The sequence below is a fragment of the Carettochelys insculpta genome, chromosome 1, assembly GCF_033958435.1.
Source record: "Carettochelys insculpta isolate YL-2023 chromosome 1, ASM3395843v1, whole genome shotgun sequence".
Lineage (NCBI taxonomy): Eukaryota > Metazoa > Chordata > Testudines > Carettochelyidae > Carettochelys > Carettochelys insculpta.
In genome coordinates this window covers 256,338,186-256,359,915 of record NC_134137.1, presented here as the reverse complement: position 1 = coordinate 256,359,915, position 21,730 = coordinate 256,338,186, and the positions used below count along the sequence as shown (strand labels likewise).

General features: G+C 41.4%; 1 protein-coding gene across 1 annotated transcript in view; it reads right to left on the bottom strand.

Annotated features, from left to right (window-relative positions):
• PLCZ1 (phospholipase C zeta 1) overlaps positions 1–21,730 on the bottom strand; it is a 113,939-nt gene that overhangs the window by 18,556 nt on the left and 73,653 nt on the right. The window contains exons 7-9 of the mRNA XM_074998916.1: positions 21,067–21,294; positions 11,261–11,417; positions 9,458–9,574 (exon numbers count right to left, since the gene is read on the bottom strand). Coding sequence (XP_074855017.1) covers positions 9,458–9,574; positions 11,261–11,417; positions 21,067–21,294 — 502 coding nt within the window. The remainder of the gene's footprint in view (positions 1–9,457; positions 9,575–11,260; positions 11,418–21,066; positions 21,295–21,730) is intronic.

Below are 21,730 nucleotides of genomic sequence, written 5' to 3'. Positions count from 1 at the left end.
TACTGTACAAGCAATCCAACAAAGCTGGGAGGCCAGTCTATCCTAAAAAAAGGAATGAATTGAAGGTAGGAAAAGAAAAGAAGAGTTAAGAAGTCATCTACAAGGTTTAGAGAACAAACAGCATTTGAATTGGTAACATGCAATAAACTTTTTCAGTGTATGACAAGGGTGCATTGTTTATATATGGCAAGGAAAAAATTGGGTCTGATCCTCAATGATCCCTTTACACTGCCAGAGTGGTATCATGGCAGTCTGAGGCTGCATCTAGACAACATTCCCCTTTTGAAAGAGGAATGCAAATGAGTGAGATCAAAAATGCAAATGAGATGCAGATTTATATATCTTGCACCTCATTTGCATATTCTCCCATGGTTTCACTTCTGGAACAGCCTTTTACAGAAGCAAAACCAGCCATGCAAATGGTGTTCCTTCAAAAATAAGCCCCATTTTTGAAAGAACCCTCCTTCCTATTTTGTTTCAGGAATAAGGGTTCTTTTGAAAAAGGGTTTATTTTCAAAGGAACACCATCAACATGCCTGTTTTTGCTTCCAGAAAAGGCTGTTTCAGAAGTAAGATCGTGGGAGAATATGCAAATGAGGTGCAAGATATGTAAACCCATGTCCATTTGCACTTCTGATCTCACTCATTTGCATTCCTCTTTCAAAAGGGGAATGTAGTATAAATGCAGCATTAGTGAAATGAGTCTCACACCCAATATGTTTTTTCAGTTGTTGACACACTTGCTTTTGTGTGCTATCTGTCACAAGACTGCCAAATCATAGTTCATATGATCAGTCCTCTACAGAGAAAGATAAGGAAGCTTTCCATCTCTGCAGCTATACTTCTTAGTCGCTCAGGAGTCACTCAAACACCAGCACTCTTGTTAATCACAAAGATTTAGAGACCTTGGAATTGTCTCCCGTATTAATAGCTTGGGCACACTTCAGAGAAATACTTTAATCCCCCCTCTACTCAGAAAGGCAGGCACACAGTTCTAAACCATAAAGATTGTTCCATCTTTGGAACTCAGTTTCACTACGAAGAACCCTATACTCTGCTCTACCACTCCTTCTACTGTCTGTGCTCATTGACGAAGCATTTCAAAGCAAAAGATCTCATCCTGTCAACACTTAGTTTAGATACAGCGCTTTATTTGGGCCAGGGCTTGCCAGTGCTGAGCTCCGGCCCATCTAGACTTGGCTGTTCACAGAACTAGCACCTCTTGACTTACCACCTCAGTTAGGAAAGTAAAAAAATTGCTTGCTCGCCAGCACCTAACCACTTGAGTCCCATCAACAATTCAACTGCAAATTAAGCAGTACCTATAATGATTACAAACAAGAGGTGTCTGACAGAATTGAATGGGCCTACTCGGCTACGTCTACACTAGCCCCAAACTTCGAAATGGCCATTCAAATGGCCATTTCGAAGTTTACTAACGAAGCGCCGAAATACATATTCTGCCCCTCATTAGCATGCGGGCGGCCACGGCGCTTTGAAATTGACGCGGCTCGCCGCCACGCGGCTCGTCCTGATGGGGCTCCCTTTCGAAAGGACCCCGCCTACTTTGAAGTCCCCTTATTCCCATCTGCTCACAGGAATAAGGGGATTTCGAAGTAGGCGGGGTCCTTTGGAAAAGCAGCCCTGTCGGGACGAGCCGCATGGCGGCAAGCCGCGTCAATTTCGAAGTGCTGCGGCCACCCACATGCTAATGAGGCGCAGAATATGTATTTCGGCGCTTCGTTAGTAAACTTCGAAATGGCCATTTACATAGCCATTTACATAGCCATTTCGAAGTTTGGGGCTAGTGTAGACACGGCCCTCTTGTGAGAAGTTGTTCCCATGTAAACTGCTTGTAGGACTTGGGACGAAGTGTGGGCACAGGCAATATCAGAAGAAGAATCTGGACCAATTAAATTTTATAGCTACAAAGAATTTTTTAAGAGAAGAATTAAAGCACTTGGTCATTTTAATTTTTCTAATTACTGTCATTTTTCCTAATTACAAGTGTAAATAACCCTACAGCAAAAACATTTAATTATTATAAATTATTCATTGCCCATTAAACAATTATAGCTGAAAATGGGTTTCCATGAGGATCCTTTTTCTATGGGAAAGAGTATTGCATGAGAAGAATAAACAACCATCTATAATGAACTATTATAACAAAAATCTAAGTTACTGTTTTGTGTATTCAATGGAACATGTCAATTTGAAAATAAACTTCTGCCTAAAATTATTTTGCCTGCTATTGTTTCTTGTAACACCTAATTTTGTTGAACCTGAAAGGCTCGAGGAAAAAAAAATGTTTCAGTTACTCTGTGATTTTGACAGCATGTAGTCTATGGTCAGTTTCATTATTATCCTCATCTTTGTGAGGGTAGCTAACACAGATGTTGGGAAAATAAGATGATAATCCACAGACATTAGCAGGGAGATTGAGAAGCAGCTGTAGCCACTGAAGCTGTTAACACTATCTGTCTTTTTTTTTTTTTAAATTGATTAAACTTCATGTTCACAGTACCTTTTTAATCTCCTGCAGGCAGATTTAGTGAATGAGAAATAATTATTTTGATGATGATTGTCCAAAAAAAATAACCTTGATGAAATGATGATTCTGTTAATATGGCTTCTTGGCTATAATCCCTCATAAATTAAATTGGGGTATATTCTAGCAGTAGTGAAGCTAATCAGGCTGCTTTGTCATCAACCTGGCAGATCCTTACAATTTTCCTTTGTGAGGGGAATCCTAGGTGCATTATAACTCTATACATTAACAGAGAGGTAGCCATGTTAGGCTATATTCTATCAAAACAAAACAACAGTCATGCAGCACTTTAAAGACTAACAAAATAATTTATAATTTATGTTGTTAGTCTTTAAAGTGCTACATGACTGCTGTTTTGTTTTAACTCTATACAGTATATCTTTCAGCCTCAGGGTTAGGGCAATAGACATTCTGGCCAGGAGACTTGTGCATACAAGCAGTTCCCGGCAGTCGGGATGTGGCTGTTGGGAGCGTGGCAGCCCAAGGGTGGGACCTGACAAGATGCAAGGTGGCAGAGAATCAGGCTCACAGTTCTTACTGGCTTCCATGTTTTGTTAAAAACATGCAATTCTAATTTTTAGGATTTTTTCCCAATGTATAGGATTATTAGTACTGCAATCTAGCATCTTATTGACAAGACAGTGTCACTTCCCTCTTAAGGTGGACAGATGAGCAGTAGTTAGTACAATACAACATACAATGTATGTATCAACTTTGAAAAATCCAGTCTTTACCCATGATAATTTTTGGATTATTATAATAATTTTTGCTCTATAACCTACACTCACTAGAACTCCACAGAACAACAGTGGTGCTTGATGGCTAGCCTTGCCCTGGAAACTTTGATTGGCTGAGGATGGGCAGGCAAGAGAAGCTGGCCCCTCCTTTGCCACACCATCCACCCAGAGAGCTCTCAGGAAACCTGATCCAGCTGCTGGCTCTCCTCAGGAGTAGGACATTGCCTTTCTATGCTTCACAAAGAACTCACACAAAGCTGCAGAAAAAGGCAAGGACAGCTACTGCAAACTGAATTGGCCTGAACTCGGGTTGGTGGATAGGCCCAGTGAGCAGCTTCTGTGTGTGTGTGCGTGTCCTATCAGTCTGCACCAAATATAAGAATAAACTACTGCCCAAAGGTAAAGAGGTGCCTTGAGGAGCCAGTGCTGGACAGGCAGCCAGTGTTGGACTTAAGAGTTCCTTTTAGGCATCTTAGTTTTATGTCATGCTCCCATTAACTACATTTTTCCATGATAGTGATGTTCTGTACAAGCTAATACATGTTCAGAGTAGCTGGAGTGATTCATAGATGAATCCACGCCTCACCAAAAGTTCTAAATGTTTGAAAGGACCTAGCAAAGAGGGGCACCCTCATCAAACAAAGGTGAAATATTTTATTACAGATATGTTTGTCCCATGTCACCCACATGGGTTAGAGTTCAGCCATCTACATGTTTTTTAGGATGTTTAGGATCAATCGATGAAAATCACTCAAAACCCCTGTCACTCAAGCTCACTGCCCCACTACACATTGGCTATGGCTACACTAGTGAGTTGCTTCAACAAAACTCGCCACTTGTCCACACATAAAATGTGTTTTGTTGACAGAGTGTCAACAAAAAGCACTTTCGCTGACAACCTTCTGCCTCTCCCAGATGAGGAACAGCTTCTTTGTCAACAGAGCCTCTCAACAAAAATGCTGTGGGGATGCTCTGTGGGACCTTCTGTCAACAGACAGGGCATCCAGGACACTGGGCAGGCCTGTCTGCTCTGCTTCTGGTTGGCTGTGTTGTTGAAAGAGTGGCCAGGCAGTCCGGCCACTCTGTCAACAGACTAGATCATTCTTACAACCACTTTAGTGTATGGCTACACTCTGTTGACAGATGTTTTGTTGGAAGATCTCTTCCGACAGAAATACCTATCAACAGATGTTTCTAGTATAGCCGTAGCCATTGTGACTCAGCAGAAACAGACTTCTTTTCTTTCTACTTGCAACTCCCTTTGTGGTCATTGCAGATGTGAACACAGTTGAAGCAGGTCAATTACACAGTCAAAAACCTACCTCTAAAAATACTGAAACAGGCCACTTCTTAAATTTTGCTAGTTGGATTCTGTTTGCTCAAAGATATCACATTGAGAACAAATAATCTCCAGTATTTGGAGCGGAGGGCGGGGAAGGAGTGAAAGAACTTGGATTAAAGAAGTCACTTGGCATTTGTGACTTATTAGAATATTAAATCACCAGCATGTTAGTTAATAAAAGATAACCTTTTTCCATGCTGGGAAATTGATCTTACAGAAAAATTTACAAAATCTATGAATGTAAGAAAATTGAGTATTCATCGTCTTTGTAACTGGAGAAATGCTCTGCTTCCTGTTATAAAATTCTCTTCCTAATTTGACTTTTCATTGCTTAATCTAAAAACATTCTGTATATCACTATAATTTGTCCCAATTAAACCATTGTCTGCTTTGTATATCTCAGCTACAACAAACAATTGCTGATTCTGGAAGTGATAAATCATCACTTTGAAGTCCATTCTTCTGACAACAGCTAAGGGTCTGATCCAACGCCTACTGAAATTATTATCTCCTACTTATTATATGGGAAGAAAGCTTGCTGCAAATATATAACATAAATGGGGAGTGGGCTGAGATGGACTTTTTCTCTAGGTTTATCCTTTGTGACACAGAAGCCCACTTGCAGTTGACAACTCTGGGTCAACACCTCTTGTTGGGAGATGCTCACTAAACCTAACATACCGATGTCATAATCTGCATCTAAATGGAAAACTAATAACTTGATGATCACTGATATTTTTGCATGATGTACACACAGGATATGTACAGAAAGTTATGAATAGGTGCTAGAATTTACATATAAATGAATAAGTTTGGGAAGTCCACAGGATAAGAGGAACAGGAGGTCATCATGTGTCTGAGAACAAAACTGTAAATCTAGGAAGATATGATAAGAGAGGATAAGTGCAAGGCACGGGAGAAAAAGAAAGATGGGTCTTTCAACCCAGGGGATTGCAGTCTCCTGTAAACAGAAGACTGATAAGGACTGCAAACAAACATTGTAGCTAGGTCTTAGTCATTAGAAAGGGGACTTTTACTTGTGTTTGTTTACCCTTTCTAACTTTACATGACACCAAATAGATGTCCTTTTATTACTAAACTTGTTTTATTTTTATAAGTTCATGTAGTGCTTAAAGGCAGATGTTTATTCCCCCTTTTAAATTAATAACCTGTGATGTGCTTTTGTCTATTCAAACCTTAACATTTCTATCCATCATTTCTGTCCCATTTCTAGGGCACAGATGAACAGAACACTTCAGGGCAAAACATATTGGATAAATTCAAGATTAGGAATGTGTGTTGCAGTCACCCTTCAAGTAGCAACCAAAGATGGTAGAAGTCAGGTGAGGTTGCTGTGCTGCAGGCATGCTGTGGAGTCAGAACTGCTGATCTGAGGATGTACAGAATAGAGAAATTTAAGACGTAATCTACATCCTTGTTTGCTAGTGTGCAGGCTGTGAGCCAGAGCCTCAGAGCATTTAAGACATCCAGGATTACAGGGCAAGTAATGATATAACACCTTACTGGTGCCAGTTGAACCCCAGAACATGACATCCTCCACCCCAAAATGTGATCTAGGGACCAAATAACATGAACGTGGTGATTACTCAAATCTTTTCACACTGAGGAATCACTCATTAGATCAGGGTAGAGGTGAATGCATTCTCTAAAATACACAGCAACCAGTACAAAGCTTTTGATAAAAAGCCAAGGAATTGTAGACAGATGAAAAGAGAGCATGTGTATTCGTTTCCCACACAAGCGGTAAGAACTTTATGTAGGAAGCTCTGACAGAAATTAATAGTCCATGATTTCTCTTAAACTGAGAACTCAGACCAAGTCTTCACTAAAAAAAGAAGGGATAAAAGGATTATTGATGCCAATGTCAAGAGATGACACTGAAGCCATTGTGATGGCTTCTATCCAAAGGTAAAAGAGGTATGATTTATTTACTCAAGGTTTATTGGTATTATCTTTTCTACCTTCAGATTCAAGGCTCTCTAGGAAGAAAGACTGCCACTGATTTTCTAAGCCACTAAGGGATGGAAAATGCCAGAAACCACAGTCTTTTGTGGTAATTTGACTGCAGGCCTGGCCCATTAAGTTGAAAGGCAAAATGTCTCCTGGCTTACCAGACACATCAGTTACCATCACCATACAGACTCTAGGAAGAGGCCTTCATGATCTATACATATATTACACAGCTTAGGTCAAGTTCAAGTATAATGCTACCAGACCCGGGTTATCAGCAGGGACTGAACCTTCAATCAGAGAGGCTAAAGCCTGCTGCTCTACTGCATGAGCTAAAGGCTGCCTGGCCCTCAGACAGCACTGTAGAGCAGAGACTTCACTCACCCTAGTATGAGGTCTCCGTCTCCGGGTACTACACAAGGAAGGCCTCAAAGTCTCATAACCCTCAAAAGACTGGGTGCTCACTGTACCTGAATTGGAAGTATTGTCAAAGGTCACTTGTACTTAGGAGTTTCCAGGGTGACACTCAAGTCATAATGCTGGTGAAACCAAGGAAGAAAAAGACACAGTTGTGGAAGACCTCCTGAGTGGAGCTTTGATAACTGAGCCTTAGAATTCAGAGTCATATCTGGTGAAACCAACACAGCTAAATGATTATTTGAGGGCATCTATGTGGGTCTGAAAGGCTTGGAATCCACATATACAAAAAATTAGCAACCTGTCCCCATATCTTCTGCACTTAACTATGCTTCTTCAAAGGTAGAGTCAAGAGATAAAGCAAAAGGGACTGAGCCATCCTCTTCAGCTTTTTATTTTTATACTTCTATCAAGAAGCCTCTGACAGGATACAGAAATCCCACTGGGATAGAAGAGGTTAAAGGATAATACTGGGCCCTGCTAGCACCACCTCTCTCATCTTGCAGATCATGGGCCAACTGGAGATAGGGTTTAAAAGGAGGCAACGCAGCTCAGAGAGGAGTATTGACCTACCCTGCAGGCTCCTGACAAAAGCAGCTCGAGACACCTCCCTGAAGTACCACAACTTTCTGGTGAGCTCAGTTGGTGCTGACAGATTGTTTTCCTTTTTTATTTTTCCTTATCTGATATCAGAAGCAGAGGAAGAAGTGCTACGCAGCAACTCAGAGGGTCAATGCTGCTGACGCTTCTTGGGCTCTGGGTCACAGTCCAGTGGAATGGGTGGACCATGGCTCCCCTGCTATCACCTCACAACTGAGTGGATGCTAAGTGCAAAGCCATCCAGACCACCAGAGACCCTGCTACATAGTCCAAAGTCTCCATATATAAGGGATCAACCTGTGGGATCCAACCCTTTAGAAAAAATGATTCAGAAGTATAAATCTTCAGGATCTAGTTAGAAAGGTTAAAAGATTTTTGGACTAAGAAAGGTTCAGATCCAACAGATGGATCTATCCCACAGAAAATGGTGATTGAGATATAGGTGACTTATCAATGAGAAGCAAATTTAATCAGCCTCTGACATGGTGGGCCAGAGAGGTGCAAAACTGAGAACGTTATTGCCAAACCACTTAAGAAACAAACTTAACTGGTCTGTAATGAAAATCCAGGTTGCACTAGAAGTGTATCAGTCAGTTACAATCTCAGGTATGTCAACCCCTAACAGCATGGCAAGAATGAAATGAAGACCAACTAGAGATGAAACCTGGCCAGACAACTTTGAGATGGAATTGGTAACACCACTAATATACCTATAACAATCTGAAGACAAAAATATATCACATACAAGCCTGTGCGATGGCATGGACCAAAATCAACTATACTAATTTCTGTCTTGGTTCCAGCCAGAGACCCAGCACAGGAATGGGGCTCTGTTATAACTGAAGCTTTGTTCATACTGCTCCTTTTTTAAGTTTTGTAGTTATAATATACTGAGAAAGTAACTGTGGAAAATACAAACTATTAAAAATGTAAATGATAAATTAAAAAATGGTTCTGGGAAAGTGACTGCCTCTTTAAATTGAATGCATTTTCGGCAGTGCACAGTGAGAATAAGAGCCAACATAGCTGTGAAAAAGTTTTCTCAGTTTCACGTAATGTTGAAGAAAGTAACGGATTTAGTAAATGATTTTATTAATGATTTTAAATGCACAAAAAAGAGAAAAAAAACCAGAGAAATGAGAATTGACAAACCATTAAAAGGGGCAGAGAGATAGCCATGTTAGTCTATATCCTATCAAAACAAAAAAGCAGTCCAGTAGCACTTTAAAGACTAACAAAATAATTTATTAGGTGATGAGCTTTCGTGGGACAGACCCACTTCTTCAGATCATAGCCATACCAGAACAGAACAGAACAGAACAGAACAGAGTCTGTTCTGGTATGGCTATGATCTGAAGAAGTGGGTCTGTCCCACAAAAACTCATCACCTAATAAATTATTTTGTTGGCCTTTAAGGTGCTATTGGACTGTTTTTTTTGTTTTGACATTAAAAGGGAGAAATTGTTAGAAATTACAAACCCTTCAAAGCAGAAAAAGTGAATTGAAGATCTACTGCTACCCTACAACTGCAATAACTATGGGATGTTTGTATTGAGATTAGAGTCATTAAAATAAACTGATTGAAAAAGTATTACTGTCCTAAATCCGTGTCCTAAATCCTTAATAATGGCAGGCAAGGCCACAGTCATATATTGAGTTTAACATAATGTAGTAATATTTAGGATTATGTGGAAACTCATGTAGTAATACTTAGGATTATGTGGAAAATAGCTACCTAAATGTTATGTGATATGCAATAATTCGACAAACAATTTGCAAAAATATATATCTAAATAGTCTGTGCCGGACTCTAAATAGCACACACTGGATTCTAATACGTACCCATCTGGCATCCCACATTCCAGAATTCTTGAGGATTATAATTAGAAGAGGAAGTTCTGGTCCCTTTGGGATAAATTCTTGTAATAAATCTGGCAGTATGCAAAACAAATTCATTAGCTGAAAAAGAGCATAAAAATGTTAAGATGCATCACTACAAAGTACTCGCAAACAGATCATGTTTCAAAGAAATAATAAGATTATGTGTTTTTTAGTCCTGATACAATTAACAGAATAGTGATGTTTGTATTTCCTTAAAATGTTTCCCTAATGTTACCTAAGTATGCGCACTACTTTAAAAAAGACTAAATTCATATTTAAAATCCATATAATTTGGTACTAGAGTATTAGTAACTATTCCTAAGAATGCAGTGAACTATATGTTTTCTTCTGGAAGATATTTCACTCTGTTTATTGGTGATGATCTGGGTTAATGTGTATGTTTTACACTAAAAATATGCAAAACCTTCTCAGGAATGGGGAGGACTGGAAACAGATGTGCTAAGAAATCACTACTACAAGTGCTCTCTAGGTAAATTCTAGCCCTCATTGGTATTAGTTAGGAGTTGTTCCCTTTTGATTGCAGTCTCATGCCCTACATACAACAAATGACTAATCTGGCCCAATGAAAAAGTGTCTATACCACGAAACCTACAACAGTTAAGGGATAATCTTGTTCACAGTATTTCGAGAAAGGCCAGTTATTCAACGGTTACCAAGCTAGGACATCTCACTCCTAGACACATACACCTCTTGAACAGGCCTAAAGCACACTGACAGGGAGGGCGAAGTTTATAGTGACTAGTTGGGGCTCTTCTTATGTAGTAATTAATAACAGAACTTCATTTCTTCAGGATCATGACGCTAACAACTTAAGGGCATGCGCTGTGCTCCGTAAGGGCAGTCTGGCACCACTTTTCTAAACTTACCAGGCACTGAAGGATCTGCACAGTGCAGGGGGATTCTTAGGTGGCCTGGAACTGCCAGAGAAGCATCTATGCCAAACTTCTTTCTTGTGAACAGTGTTCCCACTAAGCTGTGCACTCGTGTGTTTTTGTGTTTCTGTGGGTGGTGCCCATTCACACATACCTTTGAGCACAAAAAAATACTCTGCACATTGATGGAAAAAAATCCAGATATGGATGGAAAAGATTAGAGGGAACGTTGCTTGAGAACAGTGATATCTAACTGTCCTAACATTCCCAGAGGTCTACTGGCACCTGGCTCAACTTAAACCAGCCTGAGGCTATAGTAAATGGTGCTTAGGGGCCAGAATGATGCAGACCAGGTTAGAACGGTAATTCTACCTAATTCAGCCTGGCTGTATGCTTTGGGGATCCGTGACCCTTTAACTGAACATGCAGTTATTAAGGTGCAATTGGAGTGTACAAGAACATCAAAGGGAGAATATAGCTCATTATAGTAAAAATGTGTTCCATGTATGTTCAAGTACAGATGATAAAATTATTCAGAACCTTTTGGTACAAACACTCCCATTATTGTTTGCAATTAAACAGAATGTATTCATATGGTTCTTTTATTATGTTTGTTTTTATGAGGCAATATGAATTTAAAAGAATATGGAACTACATATTTTTATTTAGAAAAAAACTATTTCATTTCACTTAATAAAGCAACAAATACAGATCTGCAACTCTATTGCCAGAATATGTCTAAAACTGTCTATAAAACAAACCAATAAAGCAGAGCCTATGTGTTTCATAATGTTTACTGATTGTTCTGACAGCTAAGCAATGAACTGTGGCAATAGTACAACTTTGATCTGATTAAAGAAAAAGAAATTACCTGTCTGTTTGGCAAGTTTTCGTGCTTTTACCTCTCCAATTGAATTCATTTCATAGAACTTCTGATTCTCTTTTGAATGCTCAAAGCTTTTAAACTTTTCAGCTTTGGTGTAAATCACAAGTTCTGAGAGCTCCATGGCCAGCTTTACCTTCTTCACCTATCGGTATAACATGAGGAATTGAGGAATATATATTTTAATATTTTCCTGTATTTAATTACTGTTGCTGCCAATACAGAAAATAACTTTCAATAATTTATGCATAAAGAAGCTAAAATGAGAGAAGCCACATGAATCTCTAAATGCATCAGGCCAGAGCAGGCAGTGAATTATATTTAGGGCCCTACCAACTTCATGCTCCATTTTGGTCAATTTTGTGGTCATAGGATTTTTAAAATAATAAATATCATGATTTCAGGCATTTAAATCTGAGCTATCATGTTGTTGTGATTGTAGAGGTTCCAACCAAAAAAGGAGTTGAGGGCAAGCAGTTGCAAAATTATTGTAGGGAGGGTGGTGGTACAGCTGACCCTTAGATCTGTGCTGCTGGCGGCAGCACTGCCTTTGGAGTTGGGGAGCTGGAGAACAGAGGCTGCTGGCTGGGAGCCCAGCTGACAAAGGCAGAGATGCTGCCAGCAGCAGCAGCAGCAGCACAGAACTAAGGGCAGCAGGATATGCTGTTGCCACCCTTACTTCTGTTCTGCTGCCTTCAAAGCTTGCCCCTCAATCAGCAGCCACTGTCCAGCTCTGAAGACAGAAGCGCAGAGCCAAGGGTGGCATGGTATGGTATTGCTCCCTAACTTTTCTGCTATTGCCCAGGTGGTACTGCCTTCAAATCTGGGCATGGGACCAACAGCCATTACACTCTGATTGCCCAGCTCTAAAGATAGTATAGAAGTAAAGTTGGCAACATTCCAACACCCCTTAGAATACTTTTGTGGGTTTCTTGCAACTCCTTCTTGTGTCAGGACCCCCAATTTAAGAAATGCTGGATGCCCCCATAACATCTGTGCCGTATAAGGCAAAAGCACACAGAGGACCATGTTGCACAGGGGAGACCAGATTTCTCAATCATTGATGCATTTTTCACAGCTATGAATTTGGTAGGACCCTAGTTGTATTTTATTTAGTAAATACAAAATACCGATTGCATACAAATAATGTGTATAAATGAACAAAATAATGAAAAACAACATCAGTTTACTTACCAAGCACAGAAACAGGGATATAATAATTATTTCCCATGCAGTTCTGTGCAGCTGAAATTGTATCTGCCTGTCTATAATTCAATGTTCATCTAGCACTGTGATACCTGAGAATCTTATGCATTTTAAAAAAATAAAACTGAATCATGAGTCTGCCCTTTCCTTCTCAGTTCTAGCCAATGGTATAAGTTATAAGCTGCTTCTTTATTGTTAATATTTTTATTGGTATGGAAAGCTGGTGAATTGATGTGTAGAGGATTGTTTAAAAATCATTAGTCACCCCTGCCATCCTGAAATTATGATACTGGCTTTAAAATGATGAGCTTTTGAAAAAAAATATTTGGAGTTCTTTCTATCTGCCTTCTGTTTGATTGCAATTTTTTCCATTCAAATGTCCTAGCATTTCTCTGCAAACAAGAGGACTAGAAACTTAACATTATTTTTTTAAAAAATTGAAGATTAGTGTGATGTATTCACATCTCCTGGTTTTAAGAGATCATGACACCTGTGATAAAAATCACAAAAGCCATATCTTGTAGATTGGAGTTCTGAGGTCATTTTGATCTTGAAAAAGAAAAGAATTCTGTAGACCAATAAAAGTCTAGCCCCATCAATCTCAAGACTTAGTGTGGTTGCCAGCTAAACTGCTCTTTGGTAATGCAAGTAACATAGCATGTTCTGGTCACAGAGAGAGAAGTTCTTCAGGCAACACAGATCCAATCCAGAAGACCTTTCAAATGTAGGACCATCACCTTGACCTGGATGCACTATTGAGTGGGGAGTCAACATAGTGACTGACCGGGTGAACTTGACACTTCTTTGGAGGCATGCTTTTTCTGAATTAGTCGGATATTTTCTGAGTGTGTAAACTATCTCAGACTTATCATGCACTGCAAAAATTCAGCCTGAAAGTGGCATAATCATGGATAACCATAGCATACTCCATAACTATGGGTACTGGGCACAGTCTTCTCATCAGCACAAGTGGATAAAAGCCTTTTTTCTGGACTTCTCTATTTGTGTGTCAAATGGTTGAGGAGGTCACAGTCCTGAATGTCATTTTCATGGTCAATTAAATCCCATACTGTGAATGAAAACAGAAAAATGAATATGGATCATACCAGTCAGTCTCTTGCATAGTTCTGGTTCCCCTGTTTGAAAGAAATTATAAGAGATCTGTAATTAAGAAACATAAAAGATCTTAATTTCCCTCACTAGACAATAAGAGCTTGCATTAGTCATGTGTTGGATCATGGTTTATAGTGCTTTTATGCTGCTTGATTGAAGAGTCTGAAGTCTATGAGAGATGAAAAGTCATTAAGGCTCATACACACGCTGCCAGGCCATTCTGCGTTCAAGTTGTCTTTTCTACTACTTATGTTGATAGTCCTCTTCAAAGGGAGAAGTACAAGATTCTCACCTTACATGAAGGCATTCTGCATTAAATATGTTTATGGTTCAGATTAGTTTTGGTGGGTGTAATTTTGCAACCACTGTGGTGCAAGAGAGGAAAGATCCATTACTTTTTACCACATCTGTGGAAGTTCTTGTTTCCTAAGATTTCTTCCTTCAGATACTTGAAACAATCAAATTCACTGGACTATCACATTCTGTTCTGAGCAGCTGAACTAGAAGTATATTGACAAAACGGAGCAAGCTCAGTACACAGGGAAGGAATTTATCAATGAGCAGAATAGCAACTCACATGGAAGATGCTATGAGAGTTTATTATCTGTAAGAAACACCTTTTAGAAGTGTGTGTGTATATGTGTGTGTGTTAAAGCTTAGGTAAATAATAACAGTGGTTATCACAGCAGCAGTCTACAATACCTGAAAGATGCACAAAGTGATATGCAAAAGCAATAATTTAAGTTGTGCAATGTGGTAGGAATAATGGAATACAAGTGAAAAAGGAAAATTCAGGAAAGAGGTAATGGAAAATTATCTGACAATGTATTAGTCTATGGCAAGGGTCCTCAACCTTTTTCTTCATGACCTGCCCCCCACTCCCTAGCATATTATAAAAACTCCAGAGCCCCATGACATAGGGTGGGTGCCTTGGGGCTCTGTCCATTTGATGGAATAAGAGACATCAGGCATAGCCATAGCTTGACCCCTATTTGGGAGGACGGGGCCCAGTGGAGCTCAAGTTAGCTCTTCTCAATGACGCCCTCACTGGAAGAGGAACACTGCTTCCACCCTCTGATTCATCTCAGCAGGCCACCCAGCCTGTCTGGATTGAGAAGGGCAACCAAAAATTGTAACACAAAGGGGAGAGGCAGCTGAAAAAATATGTAAATCATTCAAGATGCAGGCAGGGTAGTTAAGGGCAGGGGTAACTCAGGTTGCAGGGAGAAGGATAGCAACATAGGCAAGGGAAATAGGGGTGGGTGCTGCAGCACCCCTCAGATTTTTGTGTTTTATTTAAGGGTGCCAGCCACCAGCCCTGGTGCTGCACTGCCAGCTCCTGGGCACAGCCACCCGCCTCAAGGACTCCAGCACCAACCCTAACAGCTTCCACTGGCTGTTCAATCAAAGGTGGCAGGAAGCTGAGGAGCAGTTGCAACTGACACCACAGGTACCAGGTCCATGGCACCAACCACCCTACGCTGCTTAGCTCTGGCTTCCACTCTCCAACCTGGCCAGGGAGCAGAGTGTGCAGGGGCAGGGGCAGGGGCAGGAGTGGGTGCTGGGACAGAGAAGGGGGAGTGAAGTATCGGAGGGGTAGCCCTGTTAGTCTGGATCTGTAACAGCAACGAAGGGTCCTGTGGCACCTTGTAGACTAACAGAAAAGTTCTGAGCATGAGCTTTCGTGAGCACAGACTCACTTCATGAGATGCTGGTCTTGGAAAGGGGGAGTGAGGAGCTTCCCAAAGACTGCTCATTTCTGGGTCAGCCACTGCAATTTGGGGGCCAGCAACAACATGGCCTCTACATCCTCAGCTCTGCCTATGGGTTTGGGGTTCTAGTCCCAAGGGGGCACAGTGGCTCCCAGCTCACAGGTTTAACCCTGCTCAGGGCACAGGGCTGATGGCTCCTGCGTCCAGCCCTGCAGCTCCCTTCTTCTGCCCTGCAGGAGCACCACAGCTCAGGGCTTCAGCCAACATGGCTTCAGGGCTTCAGTCTTGTGGCCTCTCCCTCCCCAAGTGGAGGCAGCTGTGAGTCCAGACTTCAACCCTGCAGGTCCCAGCTTCAGCCCCACAGCTGTAGACTTCAGGCCCATGCAGTGCACCAGGTCTCAGGACTTCAGGCTTCATCCAGAAATGTTGCAGACTCCCTGAAACAACTCAGAGATCCCCAGGGATCACAGGCCCCCAGCTGAGAACTGCTGGTCTGCGGAAAAAGGGGTATGCCTTGTCATTTGGACATTTAAAATAAAACACTATAAAATTGTAGGGAATGAGACTGCACTGGTGGGTCAATAACCAAAATGATTTCATCTTGGTTTCATCTCTAACTCCTTTGCAACAGAAAAACATACTAAAAGTAAAATGCTACTGCTGAGCATTTCGAAACATCTTTGATAGAATTTTGCATTCAGATCTCCTCTGGTAAGTTTTATGCTGCTGTCTCTCATTGATTTCAGTGAAGTTACACCTAATTTGCACCAAGAGGAGAGATTAATCAAATCCAGCGTATTTCAAATAATTCCATGGCGCATAAAAAAGTAGTAAGTAGTATAATGTTACATTTCTTTTGAAAACAGACAATAGTTCCAAAGTGGTACTAAAAAAAATCCTAAAAAATGAAAATTCACTCTTTAAAATGATCATCCCCTAGGGCTGTAACATACTACCACATGGAATATTAGATTCTATAAAAAATATTGATTTTACATTGTAAAATTGAAGAAGAAAGCAGAAAACAATACAACTCCAGATCTTACTCCATGAGTAATGGAGCCTTGAGACAGAGATATGGATTTTGTTAGAAAGCATTAAAAAGTCAGGGTTCGAATGCTGATGGATACAATTTTGGGCAATTAAAATTGCATGGCCCCCATCCAATTTCATTTTCCTATGTGAGGGACTGAAGGGAACAGTCTATATCAGGATGTCACTGCAGCACAGGGAGAATACATCAGCAGACCTGGCCCAGATTCAAAACCCTGGTAGAGCAGCACACTTTCCCTTGGCAACCATAATCCTCATAGGCATGTTCTGCTGGACTGGGCTGGGCTGGGCTGGGCTAGGCTGGATCTCCCCTGGCTAGAGACCACTCTGATAGACTCCATGTATGACAGCCAATTTGCCTGTCAATCGAGGATTCCAAGTATATGTTTTGATTTGATGCATGATACATTCTGCTCCTCTTAACCCAATGGGACAAGAAATTGGCCTTGCTTGGCCTCCGTACTGTCAGAAAGAATGAAAACTGGCTTTCCTTGGCTGTGACCCTGAAGCTTTACAAGGGTCTTAAGGCTGAGAATTGGAGGGAGTAGACCTCTGATACCTTCACTTGTCCTTACCAGGCATCCTGGTCTTATCAGTGCTAAAGTGTGGTACCTCAGCATAGAGCACGCTCTTTTAAAGACTTGCTAGGGATCTAATACTGAACTAGAGGAATTTCAGGCTTTCTTCAGAGTCCTCCCTTGAAGACCCACACCCTGGCTGGAAGAATCCAAGCTGGAGGGAGAGAAAGAAGGTGACAAAATATCGGATTAAACAAACAATGTGAGAGAGAGAGGGAGAGATGCCAAGGAAACTTTTGCCTCTGTGCACAGCACTGGAAATCTGGGCAGTAATCTCAGTGCAGCTCAGAAGGTGTGGCGTACTCTTGACTATCTCTGAGTCCTGGAAATAGGAGAAACCAGCAGTTCCGTACCTCATGAAGCTGCAGATTTCCATGACAAAGAATGATCAAGACAGAGCCTCATAAGTTTATGGAGGAGATGAGATGAGACTGCCTAGAATGGCATGTGATCCATCTGCAACTGCCGGTAACCAGAGATGGGATATTAGATGCTGGGGGCGAGGGCTGAGTTACTGCAGAGAATTTTTTCCCAAACGTCCAGGTGGTGGGTCTTCCCAAAATGCTCAGAGTCCAACTGATCACCATATTTGGGGTCAAGAAGGAATTTCTTTCCCCTATGAGGTCAAATTGATTGAGACTCTAGGTTGTGGGGTTTATTTCCTTGTTTTGCAGCCGGGGCATAGGACACTCGCACATTTTAAATTAGCTGAGGTGATGGGTCTATTACGAGAGTGGGTGGGTGAGATTTTGTGGCCTGCACAAAGTCAGACAAGATGACTGCAATGGTCTCTTACAGCTGTATACTCTTTGAGTCTATATGTCTATCTTGTTTGTTAACTGAGAACACAGCATAAAATCAGTGGAAGTAAACATGGTGTTACAAGCCATTTCGAGTGTCACCTTTAAGAGTAGAGGCTCTTTTAACATTCTTTTTGGTATGTTGATAAATGAGAAAGCAAAACTCCTGTCTAGCTTAAGGACCAAAATTACTTTTTATTGAAGCCCCAACCCTACCTAGTCCTGTGCATAAAAACAGAAGGCAGAAAATTAGGTGAATGAGGTTCTTTAAAATTGTTTGGAAAAATTGTTTGGTCTGACTGGGAATGGTGGGGGGAGGTATAAACAGGGACAGATGTGAGTGGAACTATCCCTTTCCCTGCCCTCATTAAAAGGCATACAGACAATAAGAATGGCCATACTGGGTTAGAGCAAAAGTCCATCTAGCCCAGTATCCTGTCTGCTCACAGTAGCCAATACCAGGTGCCCCAAAGGGAGTGAACCAAATTGGTAACAATCTTTCTTCTGCCATCCATCTCCAGCTTCTGACAAACAGAGGCTAGGGACACCATTCCTTACCCATCCTGGTTAACAGCAATTAATGGACCTAACCTCCATGAATTTATCTAGCTCTTTGTAAAACCCTGTTATAGTCCTAGCTCTCATGCCTCCTCTGGCAAGGAGATCCATATTTTGACTGTGCGCTGTGTGAGGAAAAATTTCCTTTTATTTGTTTTAAACCTGCTGCCCATTAATTTCATTTAGAGTCCCCTAGTTCTTATTTTATGGGAAAAAGTAAATAATTTTTCCTTGCTCACTTTCTCCTCTCCACTCATAATTTGATATACGTCTATGATAGCCCCTGTTAGTCTTCTCTGGTCTAAGATGAAAAGTCCTAGTCTCTAATCTCTCTTCATATGAGACCCGTTCCAAAGCCCTATCATTTTAGCTGCTCTCTCTCTCTCTCTCTCTCTCTCTTTACATATATATATAGCTATAGATATAGATATAGATATTGAGAGGAGGCAACCTCTTCTGTACACAATGTTCAAGATGTGTGCATAACATGGCTTTATATAAGGGCAATAAGATATTCTCCATCTTATTCTCTATCCCTTTTTTCATGATTCCTAACATCCTGGTTGGTTGGTTGAGTGTTTTTTTTTTGTTTTTTTTTGTTTTGTTTTGTGTGTTTTTTTTGACTGCCACTGCACATTGCGTAGATGTTTTCAGAGAACTATTCACGATGACTCCAAGATCTCTTTCCTGATTAGTTGTAGTTAAATTAGCCCCCATCATATTGTATGTATAGTTGGGATTATTTTTTCCAATGTGCATTACGTTACATTTATCTACATTAAATTTCATTTGACATTTTGTTGCCCAATCACTCAGTTTGGTGAGATCCTTTTGAAGTTCTTCACAGTCTGCTTTGGTTTTAACTCTTCTGAGCAGTTTAGTGTCATCTGCAAACTTTGCCACCTCACTGTTTACCCCCTTCTCCAGAGCATTTTATGAAAAAGTTGAATAGGATTAGTCCAGGACTATTCCTTGGGGAATGTCACTAGTTACTCCTCCCCATTCTGAAAATTTACCACTTATTCCTACCCTTTGTTTCCTGGATCTTAATCAGTTCTCAATCCATGAAAGGAACTTCCCTCTTATCCCATAACAACTTAATTTATGCAAGAGCCTTTCATAAGGGACCTTGTCAAAAGCTTTCTGGAAATCTAAGTACACTATATCCATTGGATCTGCTTTGACCTTTTCAAATAATTCTTACAGGTTAGTGAGACATGATTTCCCTTTAAAGAAACCATTTTGACTTTTGCACAACAAATTATGTTCTTCTGTGTGTCTGAAAATGTTATTCTCCCAATTCTCCTCAAGGACATTCCCTTAAGGAGAATTGGCATAATCAGTGCAATGTCAACAGCATTGAATATTGCCTTTGGAGCCTCTAGCACAGGGGTGGGAGACCCCCAGCCCTGACATGCCTGGATCTGGCCCCCAAGTCTCAGGGATCCCTTCCCTGGGTGAGGGGATGTACAGACCTGAGCCTCATAGACCAGAGTCAGGCAAGCTAGGGCTGGCTCCAGCCCATGAGCTCTGCCAGGGGTGGGGGTCAGGAAGCAGCTCCATGCAGTGCCATTGCCACTTGCTTCTGTTCCCCCAGCCAGGGGAGAGGGAGGGGGAGTGGGAGGGAGAGAGGGAGGAGCAGCAGCAGCACAGCATGGGGGCTTTATCCCGTCGGTCTGATTGGCTGGAATTTTGGCCAATCAGAACAGTGGCAGGCAGCACCCGGAATGGGAAGGGGGCATGCACATCCCTAGGGTGCTGCACAGGTAAGCATGCCCCCCTCACCCAGACTCCATTCACCTAGACCACTCCTGCATGCTCCCTCCTGCCCAGAGCTCTATCCCATCCCCATCCTGCACTCTGCATCCCTAGACTCCCCACCTCCACCCTGCTTCTGCTTCCTCCAGCCCAGATCCCTTTCCCCAAACCCTCCTGCGCCCTTCCTCCTACCCTGACCCTGCACACCCAGCCCACTCTTGCAACCCTTCCTGACCAAACCCCCCAGTCTCCTTTCCCTGTCCCACCCAGAACCCCATCCACAGCCTGCTCCTGCACACCTCCCACTGCACCCTCAATCCCCAGCCCACTGCTACACTCACCCTCCTGCCCAGAACCCACCCCACAAGTCTGCTTTGTGGCAGCCCCCTCCCACACTGAACCCCTCATTTTGGCCCCAACCCAGAGCCTAGAGGGGCCCATAATATGTACTAGCCCTGTTCGACCCACCCATCCCGGCTGTTGTGTGAGGGGAATGTCTCCTTTCCTATTTCTTTTTTGTTCGTTTTCAGTTTTGTTTTTCAGTCAGGGACCACATCAGTGAAGGGTTTTTCTGGGGGGGGGGGGGGCGTGCGGGGGGGGGAGCAGGGCAGGAGGGTTGTTTCTCACTTGTGTGGCCCCCAACTGATTTTCTGTGGGTCAGTGGCCATTGACCAAAAAAGGTTCCCAACCCCAACTCTAGCAGGTGAGGACAATGTTCAGAATGGAAAAATACAGGAAAAGTAGAGTTTGGCATGCAAGAACCAGGAAGGACTGAATTTGACTTGGATTCCAAAATATGCTGTATCTTGAGTGGAGGAATGAGGAAGTGAAGGCAGCCATGAGACGACAAATACTATTTTAGATATTTTGTTTTAACACTCATTTGTGATTAAAGCCTCCCATTTAAATTTTGCTTACTTTGCTATCATAAGCTGCTTTCAAACAGATTTCAACCAACTAAAGAAAATAACCTCTCTGGTTGCCTCCTGATTTCCTATGAGACAGCAAACTTTTACCTTAGACTTTTTTCGCTGGGTTGGTGGAGATCTCCTACTTGCACTTCTTTTTATCAGAGGAGATGTTGGTGCTGAGGGCCTGCCTTCATCAGTTTCATCATCTTCAGATTGCCCTATCTCTTCTACAAATTCCCCTACCTCACCATGACTGTCAAGACCTCTCCTTTGAACAGTTTCTTCAAGTGTTCCAACTTTCTTATTTTTAACCAATATTTTGAATTTTAATTCCTGTGCAAACAGGTAAAACAGTAGAAAGCAATCGTAATGCATTTAGTAAAACACTTTCATATCAAAATATTAAAACACCTACTTTCAAAATGTATCTTATAGATGTAATTCTTTTTAGAATTAAGGCTGTTGAAGACGTAGAGTGATGTTCCAAATAAGCACCATAGAATAATGAACAACCAAATATCTTACCAATCAAGTTGGCTTTTGTGACAATGTAAAAAACAAAACAAAGCAAAAGAAAGGCAACAATATAAATGTTGCCATTATGAAAAACATACAAGTGCTGGAACAAGGAATAAAAGTGGTGTAAGAAGAAATAAATATTCAACCCTACCTACCAAAAGAACGTTATTGCCACGTAACACGATAAGCAAGAAACTTTCTCCATACTGATACTAAGTCAGCGAGAATGTAGAGGCAGACTATCAATGGC